We start from the raw sequence: 10,086 nt of genomic DNA on the forward strand, positions 1-10,086 counted from the left end.
AAACAGGCAAATTCTCATGAAACAGGGGAATTGAGGTTTTCTTAGACCTGATACACAAGAATTGTTAGATGTATAAAGAGAATTTGTTGAGACTTATCTCAGGAAGAGATAAAGATGAAGTCAAAAAAGATAAATGATTGTTTGAACAGATTCCATGTTGCAGCTCCTAAACCTCGTGATACAAAGGGGCGTCTGCCATGCATTCCTCAAGCTCTTCTTGAAGCTATAACCAAGGCTAATGAGATGGAGAAACGGAAGCTTGAGAAGGATCTGGAAGAGGAGAATGGTGGGGCTGGTGTTTATTCTGCGAACTTAAGAAAGCATTATCTGTTGGTTCATGAGGAATGGAAGGAAGATGTTACGCCAGAGATCCTAGATGGGCACAATGTGTATGATTTTGTCGATCCTGATATCTTGCAGAGGTTGGAGGAGCTGGAACGAGACGAGGGTCTTCGTCTTGAAGGAGAGGCAGCCGAGGAGGACTTTGAAATGAACAGAAATGAACTTACTGAGGAAGAGCAAGCTCCTTGCAGAGATCAGAAGAAAGAAGAATTTGCTTATCCAAGAACATAGGATAAAGAAGAGAAGCACTGCAGAGAGCCGACCCATTGTACCGAGAAAATTTGATAAAGACAGAAAATACACAACTAAGAGGATGGGTAAAGAGCTATCTGCTCTTGGGATGGAGTTGGACCCTACTGCAGCAGTCAATCGTTCTCGAAGTCAATCTCTCTCCATGGGAGGCCGCAAACGGGATAGATCAGTAGCGGGACAAGATGAAGATGGAGAAGCTATGGATATTGATAACCAACAGTCTAACAAGAAGCTGCGTGTGCAATCATGGTCGAGATCAGCATCTCAATCACGGGCATTAATGGTGCCCACTGGTAAATTCACCCCTGGAGAAGGGTTCAGAGATGCTGCTCAGAAACAGCAGGCGCTTAAGATTGCTAGGAAGTCAGTGAAGCTGAGGAACAAGGCCGCTCGCAAGGGAGAAGGTGATAGAGTTATTCCAAACCTGAAGCCAAAACATTTGTTCTCTGGAAAGCGAGGGATTGGAAAGACCACCACGCGTTAATTTATGCAAATGCTTTTGAAGTTCTAGATATCAGTGTTATTGCTTTTTAGTGTTTTCTCATATAGAGTCACCTTTGAAACTAATAGTGAACTTATAAATATGCTTGGTGCTAGCATTTGTTCTCAGTGTTATTGCCTTTCTAGTTAGCCTTCAGTTCTAGGTTATGGGTTGTTTTTTCTTGTTTGTTTCATAAGCCTACACATATTGATTCGTGAGTTCAAAAATAGAAAACGGATTTTCTAATAAACTAACTTTTAGGAGGTAGTGTCGCTGACATGAGGTATGGTCGACAGGTGGATCGTATGGCGGAAGCTTCTATTGTCTTGTCAGGAATATGCATGCCTTGTTAAGATATGATATTAGAGGTACTTTCCTGACAGGTCATTCCATAGGACATATTAGAGAATGAGCCCATACTTTGAGAAGCGTGCACGATGCCAACCAGAGCTCTATATAAAGGAGGGAGGGGGGGGTCTTTCACCGGCAGTGATACGTGTTATTATTGTTTGTGCTGGCATTATTGTTGCTCCACTTTCTTCTACACTTTTGGTGACTGACTAGTGTCGAAGGTCCAACGCTAGGGACCCCTTCCCTGGCTCGGTACCGATGTTACTTCTTTTTCAGAGCGGAGCGAGATCTATAGCGCCATATCCCTAACTTGCACCTTTTCACTTTCGGACATGATCAACTAATTTTAGTCAAAATTCAATTGACTTACCTATGAGTAATTCAATGATTATATTTATATATGTAAATTTATAATAATTCTAGATATTACTGTTGACTATTTTAAAATTATTTGCTTAATAAAATGATATATTTTTAAACATTTTCTATTTTTACCCAATAATACTATGCATTCATCAAGATGGGAAGACATCAAATTGTTTACTATAATTTGCATAAGACAGTTAGGATAAATTGCTTTTAGCCATTCAAAATTAAAAGTAAATTAAACACTCTCCTTGCATAAGTGAACTGTTCTATTCACCATTCTTCTCATATGAAACAAAGGAGCAAACAATAAAATGACACCTACTTAAAATATCTTGATTTAATTTTCTTCTTATGATTTCCTTAAATAATATGAAAATAAGTATAAAAGGGGATATTTTGTTAATAAAACAGACATTAGGGGAAATTTAAATTGGATAAACATTTGAGGTTCGATTTGAAAATTAGTTACATGACGTTGGTATTTTAACAATTATTTTAAACGGACAAACTCATGTGTCTTTTCTGAAAATTCTGCCGCTCCTAAAAGCCTTTTCTCTCCCAAACCAGTGGCCGCACAGCCGCTCCTTACCGTTCCTCTCAGCTCTCGCGATCTCTGTATGGATATCGTTGCAACCTCGCTGCCGGTCGACTAATCGTTCTTCCGTCCACCCGCCTCTCCTTGAGGCCATCGCTCCTCCTTCTGCCTGTTGTGAACTCGTAGGTTAGTCTCTTTCCTGGGACACCAAGTTTCCACTGTCCAGCTGCCACATCATCGTCCTTCTCTCCAACGGCGTCGCTCTTCTTCAACATTGTCTCAACGATATTAGGCAATAAAATACTTTTGTTTAAAAACATAAATTTAGTCAAGTAATCTCTTCGTTATTTAGCATGAAGTTTGAGATTGATTATTTTTTTGAAAACATAACATTTTAGGTTGATATTGCTAAAATTTGTGTACTTTGTTCATTATTTGGTTTTAGTACCTATTGACGTGATAAATTTACTGATGTCATAAATATGAGAAAGCTATGTGCTCCACAATATATTAAGCTTTCTCCTTAAATGAATTTTTTGGGAGAACCCAACTTATTTGTGAGAGTGTTGTTTTCTTGCAATAGTTAAAGACCTTTCTTTATATTGTATGACTATTAGTGATGTATAAAATACAGTGATCAAGTTTTGCCGCTTGCTTTCATTGGGTTTTGTGATGAAATATGAAGATAGAAGGTATCTGAATTTAAAATTAGAAAAAACAGTATAAATAATCATTTTTAAATTTTAGCAGAGAACATTAGACCCATTGAAGCTTCCTGTGCTTATATAAATCTTCATTTAGTGTATATTGCTAAATGTTAGTCATTCTGTACTCTTTTCAAATGTTAGTTTGCCGTATTTCAGAAAAGGTCAAACTTTTGTTCTGTATTTTAAGGTCTTAAGAAAAGCATTTTGGACAATAGATGCAAAATTCCTTTTTTTTTTATTTATTTTTGTTATTTTCTAGTACACATTTCAATGGCTAAACATGTTACCAAAATCGCTGGTCTAGTATCCACAGCCTCAATTTTGATATATGGTTCTATAAAAATAAATGTTAAAATTAACTGGTTTTGTTCTTGAATCATAACTTCTTTTGACCAATTAGAACAGTTTGGATTGGGATCTTGTTGGTTTGAGCTAAGAAAACCACCGGCAGGACTTGAGTCTTGAATTTCAACTGCAACCCAAAAGTACTCGAGTTTCTTGATCTGCTTGTGTCTAGCTGATGATTTAAGTTCCTTTAGTGAGTGCAACTGACTTAGAGAATTCAATCTAGAGGAAATCATTTGGTAGATCCATTACACTAGAATCTCTACAACTTAATAAGATTGTAACAGCCATCTTCAGATAATATAGAAGGATGGGACTTCGGAGAAATACTTGATTCTAAGTTTCTTCCTTTGTTGCCTCCTTTGCTGAAGCTGGCCAATCCTAAAGTTAGTGGAGTTGTTTTTTGATTGTACATGTTAGCTGTTGATTCTCATGTACACCCATAGAAATGTAATTGTTCCCACAAGAGAAAAACTTTGATTGAGCCCACAACAAGGCCGATAGCTGCTTGATTTTTTTATGGGCATAAGTTGTAGTTCCGAGATGAGATCCTGCTGCCGGATTGATATTGAGACATCAAAGCAGTCAAAGAGGAAGGAATTGTTACAGGGAAAGGAGTGGTTTCACCTCCTCCCCTATTGCAGTGCAGCAGATGTGAACAGAAACTGGTGTCTCTTTCTGCACCACAGGATCATTGGGAATAACACTTTAATTTCTATTAATTTGGAGAATTAAGATTTTCAAGCTAGATCAAAGTTTGTTCAGTTATATATAAATTAAAGTTAGTTCAATCATATATTAATATCCTTTGGTGCGTGAGGATTTTAATTTGAATCTCAGTCCTTGCCTAATTACTTTGAGTTCCATCTTAATCTTATGTGCATTTTTTTGTAGTATCTTGCCATCCATCTAGTCAAACCAAGTTAGCCATTTTTTGCAAATATCTTAACACTTTAGAAATATTTTAGCTGCTGTATAATTAAATCTCATATGATGCCAGCTTGTAATCTTTTTTGTATAAGTGAGATTCCGAACTTGATTGTTCCCCCTTTTTGAGTTGTATTAGGCATACAAAAACCTGATGTCTGGATGTTGATTGTATGTTTGATTATCAATGTGAGCCATGATAACTCTCTTTTCTGACTAAAATTGATGTGATGATTTTTTTTTTGGCTTGATTGTGGATGCATTCCCGCTGTTGTGATACTGGTAAATGGTTTGATGGTCTTCGGTAACAATCTTTCATTGACAAACTTCGCTACCATTGCATGCTTGACTGCATATGTGAATCGTAGAAATTAGCTTCATAATGCTAAAGTCTTGCTTTGCATTAAAAGAAGTGTCTATATCTTGCTTCTCGCCATATTTAATGTACTAATTGAAGGGGCATGTCATCTTGAGAAATAATATTGCAACTGTCTATTGAAGATGTTAGTGCATCACTAAAACCTTTGTTTGTTTTTTTTTCCTGTAACTTTGTTCCTTGGTTTCAGGAGCCATTTTGTTTTGTTGATTCTTATCTGGTTTTTGATGATACAAGTCCTTGCAGGTAGGAGACATTGTTGCAATAAATGCCACCTCTTCGGCCTCCTCTCCCTCGAATCCTCCTCAACAATGTCTCTTGCATGCGTAACGCACAGATAATCCTTAGACATATCAACGTTTCTGTCCATGATGGCACTGCCCTTGTGTTGACCGGTGCCAATGGTTCTGGAAAGACAACCCTCCTTCGTATGCTTGCTGGATTCTCTCGCCCCTCGGGTGGGGAGATCCTTTGGAATGGACATGACATCACGTCTGCTGGAGTCTTCCAGCAGTACAAGCTGCAACTCAATTGGTTATCACTGAAAGATGCCATCAACGACAAGCTCTCTGTGTTGGATAATGTACAATGGTTTGAAGTTCTCGAGGGGAAGTGTGGGAGATCATTGCCTGCCCTCGAGTTGATGGGAATAGGTAGGCTGGCAAATGACAAGGCAAGGATGCTTTCGATGGGTCAGAGGAAGCGATTGCAGTTGGCGAGATTACTGGCACTTGACAGACCCATTTGGCTGCTTGATGAGCCATCAGTTGCTTTGGACGATGAAGGTGTCCGTTTGTTGGAGTATATAATAGCCGAACACAGGAAGAAAGGTGGGATTGTGTTTGTGGCAACCCATCTGCCTATCCAGATCGAAGATGCAATGTCGCTTCGTCTTCCACCAAGATTCCCGAGGAGGATGACTTTCTTCGATATGGTCCGATGAATGTAAAACTTATGTATGTTTATTTAGACTGAATAAACAATGGAAGGCATAAACATGTGTTATGATCGACTCATCTCATAACCTGGCTCACTGTCTTCATCAGCCATGCTACTGATCAAACAGGCAAATTCTCATGAAACAGGGGAATTGAGGTTTTCTTAGACCTGATCCACAAGAATTGTTACATGTATAAAGAGAATTTGTTGAGACTTATCTCAGGGGTGTTTGGTAGAGACTTATCTCAGGGAGAGATAAAGATGAAGTCGAAAAATATGAATGATTGTTTGAACAGATTCCATGTTGCAGCTCCTAAACCTCGTGATACGAAGGGGCGTCTGCCATGCATTCCTCATGCTCTTCTTGAAGCTATAACCAAGGCTAATGAGATGGAGAAACAGAAGCTTGAGATACTTAAGAAAGCATTATCTGTTGGTTCATGAGGAATGGAAGGAAGATGTTACGCCAGAGATCCTAGATGGGCACAATGTGTATGATTTTGTCGATCCTGATATCTTGCAGAGGTTAGAGGAGCTGGAACGAGACGAGGTCTTCATCTTGAAGGAGAGGCAGCCGAGGAGGACTTTGAGATGAACAGAAATGAACTTACTGAGGAAGAGCAAGCTCCTTGCAGAGATCAGAAGAAAGAAGAAATTGCTTATCCAAGAACATAGGATAAAGAAGAGAAGCACTGCAGAGAGCCGATCGACCCATTGTACCGAGAAAATTTGATAAAGACAGAAAATACACAACTAAGAGGATGGGTAAAGAGCTATCTGCTCTTGGGATGGAGTTGGACCCTACTGCAGCAGTCAATCGTGCTCGAAGTCAATCTCTCTCCATGGGAGGCCGCAAACGGGATAGATCAGTAGCGGGACAAGATGAAGATGGAGAAGCTATGGATATTGATAACCAACAGTCTAACAAGAAGCTGCGTGTGCAATCAAGGTCGAGGTCAGCATCTCAATCACGGGCATTAATGGTGCCCACTGGTAAATTAACCTCTGGAGAAGGCTTCAGAGATGCTGCTCAGAAACAGCAGGCGCTTAAGATTGCTAGGAAGTCAGTGAAGCTGAGGAACAAGGCCGCTCGCAAGGGAGAAGGTGATATTGCTTTTTAGTGTTTTCTCATATAGAATCACCTTTGAAACTAATAGTGAACTTATAAATATGCTTGGTGCTAGCATTGAGTTTGAATTACTGTGATTAAAAAAAAAAGTTAACATATCTGGATCACAGAAGTGACTATTCAAGTTGTGATAAATTTCTTAGTTATGCGGTTTGTTGGGAAAATAAACCCGAAATGTCGATATTCCTATTCCCTCTAAATCCAGTTTAGGCAGTCCTTTTATCCATCTGAGGAATATCCACTTTGATAGGTTAGAATTGCTCTCTTATTTTTTTATAAAATATTTAAACTATTTTTAATAAAATAAAGTGCCTTTATAGTTTATTTATTTTAATCAAGGGAGTGGCATTTTTAGTATTTTAGATAGAAAAATTCACTGCCTGACTGGTGTTCAATACGTGAGCTAGGCTGGACCAGAACTGGACTATAGCTGGGTTGAACTTGCATCCTCTTCTTAGCTTAGTCTCGGGCTTAGTTAGGCACAATTATAAAAAAAATTCAAGGAAGTTGATACATAGAAATTGTATTCCTGGGTAAGGAATTAATTATAAAAAAATTCAATTATATTAGAAAATGAATTGTTTAAGTGCCATTATGGTGAACATATTCACAATGTATCTCCACACTTGGTTTTTCGGTTAAAACAAAGGACGTATTGTGTAAAATCCCAACAGCCAAAATTGGAGATCATGAGAACAAGAATTTCAGAAAAGAAATACGTAATTCAGAACTGCATTTTAGACACTACGACAATGATAGTGTTTTAACATTCAACCAGACTCCAAAACGAACAAAGACGAGGCAAACAACAGCGTCATACCTTGAGGTTTCAAGGTTTCTTTCTTGGGACTCGAACACAAGACTGTATTATTCATGCGACACCACACGACTCGAACTAGACACCATGACTTCAGGGCAGAATACGCAGCCAAGCAAGAGTTCACTGACCCCCACGGAGGCGGAGAACCAGGTGAAGGGTAGATTCCTTCTGGATATTGTAGTCAGCGAGGGTGCGTCCGTCCTCCAGCTGCTTCCCTGCAAATATGAGCCTCTGCTGGTCCGGCGGGATCCCCTCTTTGTCCTGAATTTTCGCCTTCACGTTATCGATCGTGTCCGAGCTCTCCACCTCCAAAGTAATAGTCTTGCCGGTGAGGGTCTTGACGAAGATTTGCATCCCTCCCCTCAGCCTCAACACCAAGTGAAGGGTGGACTCCTTCTGGATGTTGTAATCGGCCAGGGTGCGACCATCTTCAAGCTGCTTTCCAGCGAAGATCAGCCTTTGCTGGTCGGGGGGAATTCCCTCCTTGTCCTGGATCTTAGCCTTCACGTTGTCGATGGTATCCGAGCTCTCCACCTCGAGAGTGATGGTCTTACCGGTCAAGGTTTTCACAAAGATCTGCATGCCACCGCGGAGACGGAGCACAAGGTGAAGGGTAGATTCCTTCTGGATGTTGTAGTCGGCCAAAGTGCGGCCGTCCTCCAGCTGCTTGCCGGCAAAGATCAACCTTTGCTGATCTGGAGGAATGCCCTCCTTATCTTGAATCTTAGCTTTAACGTTGTCGATTGTGTCAGAGCTCTCCACCTCGAGAGTGATGGTTTTGCCGGTCAGGGTTTTGACAAAGATCTGCATACCGCCTCGGAGACGGAGCACAAGGTGAAGGGTAGATTCTTTCTGGATGTTGTAGTCGGCGAGGGTGCGGCCGTCCTCAAGTTGCTTCCCGGCAAAGATCAACCTTTGCTGGTCCGGCGGAATACCCTCCTTGTCCTGGATCTTGGCTTTGACGTTGTCAATGGTGTCAGAGGATTCCACCTCAAGTGTGATGGTCTTTCCGGTTAGGGTCTTGACAAAGATCTGCATGCCACCGCGGAGACGGAGCACAAGGTGTAGGGTGGACTCTTTCTGGATGTTGTAATCGGCAAGGGTCCTGCCGTCCTCGAGTTGCTTGCCGGCAAAGATTAATCTTTGTTGGTCAGGGGGGATCCCCTCCTTGTCCTGGATCTTTGCTTTTACGTTGTCGATGGTATCAGAAGACTCAACCTCAAGGGTGATTGTCTTGCCAGTGAGCGTTTTAACGAAGATCTGCATCTGAATCAATTATAAGGAAGAATAAGGCAACCGACCAGAATACATGATTTGAGAATCAATCAAAGCGACAAACCAATCTACAAAATAGGGACAAACGAAAGCAATCCATTGCAAACCAGACAAGAATCTAGTTATCAGAGTATAACAATCTCCCAAACAACTTTCCGCAACAGAATCGAAAGAAAAAAAAAATCTCGATTCAAGAATCAATTATTTGCAACAATATCAAACAACAAAACCCTACGAATCCAAAAACCCAATCAATGACCACACCAGAAGAAGAAAATAAGAAAATATTTTCACAAAAAAAAAAGCATACCTTATGCTTTTTCACAGAGAAGGGGATCTCAAAAAGCGTTTAGTTTGGATCTGATAAACAAACATCGATACGGGGATTGCGGTTCTTTTATAGAGCTTCCAATGGATAAGAACACATCTCGGTGACGGTACCGACAGCTGTTGTTTCCAATTAGAGCCGAGCAGATGGACGGACGATTAGAAAGACGTGTTCTGCAAGCAACCTGTGCAGAGCGTTATCCCCAAAGCACACCTCTGTGGGGCCTAAATAATTAACCAACGTGGATGTTGGTGTTGGCGGGTAATTAGAAAGCAACGTCCAAAATGCAACACCAGCCGACGTCCTCGGTGGACGGATTCTGCTTTTTTCTCTTTGACCGTAGAATTTGGGGACGTCTCCAAATTTCCGCTGAGCCACCTAAGTGGACCGCTGTGATTTTTTTTAAATAGAACTTTAAAATTTAATTTTATTATTATATTTAAATTAAATATTAATGATTCTATTATTTTATTAAGAACATAGGTATTTCCTAATTAAATCTAAATTAATTTAGTGAACCTAAAATTAAATTAGATTAATTTTTATATTTTTTTAAAAAAAAAAATTTTAGATTTATTAATCAATAAAAAATTTAGAATTTAAAAATTTTATATTATTAAAAAAATTATTAATTAATTAGAGGTTTAGACTTCGAGAGAGATGTATTATTAATTTTTTTTATAAATATATAAGGTCCGTGCACCTACGGCTTTTTGTAAGATTAGGCGTTATATTTTTTTCTTATCATTTTACAATGAATTAAATTAATTTTGTGGGATGAAAGTCCGTTACAAATATAAAGGGAGACAGTTAAAAATAAATTATATTATTATTAAATAATATTATTTGACTAAAAATATTTATTTTATAAAATTTATGTATATTTGTATGTTATATTATAAAATAACAG

General features: G+C 39.2%; 2 protein-coding genes and 1 pseudogene across 2 annotated transcripts; 2 read left to right on the forward strand and 1 right to left on the reverse strand.

Moving 5' to 3' along the window:
- The first annotated feature begins 111 nt into the window (after positions 1 to 111).
- Positions 112 to 1,214, forward strand: LOC122012849 (annotated as a pseudogene).
- Positions 1,215 to 2,423: 1,209 nt separating this feature from the next.
- On the forward strand, positions 2,424 to 5,841 carry LOC122012851 (ABC transporter I family member 1-like). The gene is made up of 2 exons (XM_042569509.1): positions 2,424 to 2,516; positions 4,932 to 5,841. The coding sequence occupies exon 2, from the start codon at positions 4,954 to 4,956 to the stop codon at positions 5,626 to 5,628; it is 675 nt and encodes a 224-aa protein (XP_042425443.1). The 5' UTR covers positions 2,424 to 2,516; positions 4,932 to 4,953; the 3' UTR covers positions 5,629 to 5,841.
- Positions 5,842 to 7,455: 1,614 nt separating this feature from the next.
- On the reverse strand, positions 7,456 to 9,317 carry LOC122012848 (polyubiquitin). Its single transcript, XM_042569505.1, has 2 exons — positions 9,159 to 9,317; positions 7,456 to 8,839 (listed from the first exon to the last, which is right to left on the reverse strand). Exon 2 carries the CDS (start codon positions 8,837 to 8,839, stop codon positions 7,694 to 7,696), a length of 1,146 nt encoding a protein of 381 aa, XP_042425439.1. The 5' UTR covers positions 9,159 to 9,317; the 3' UTR covers positions 7,456 to 7,693.
- Positions 9,318 to 10,086: the final 769 nt, after the last annotated feature.

This window comes from Zingiber officinale, chromosome 8A (genome assembly GCF_018446385.1).
Source record: "Zingiber officinale cultivar Zhangliang chromosome 8A, Zo_v1.1, whole genome shotgun sequence".
Classification (NCBI taxonomy): Eukaryota; Viridiplantae; Streptophyta; class Magnoliopsida; order Zingiberales; family Zingiberaceae; genus Zingiber; species Zingiber officinale.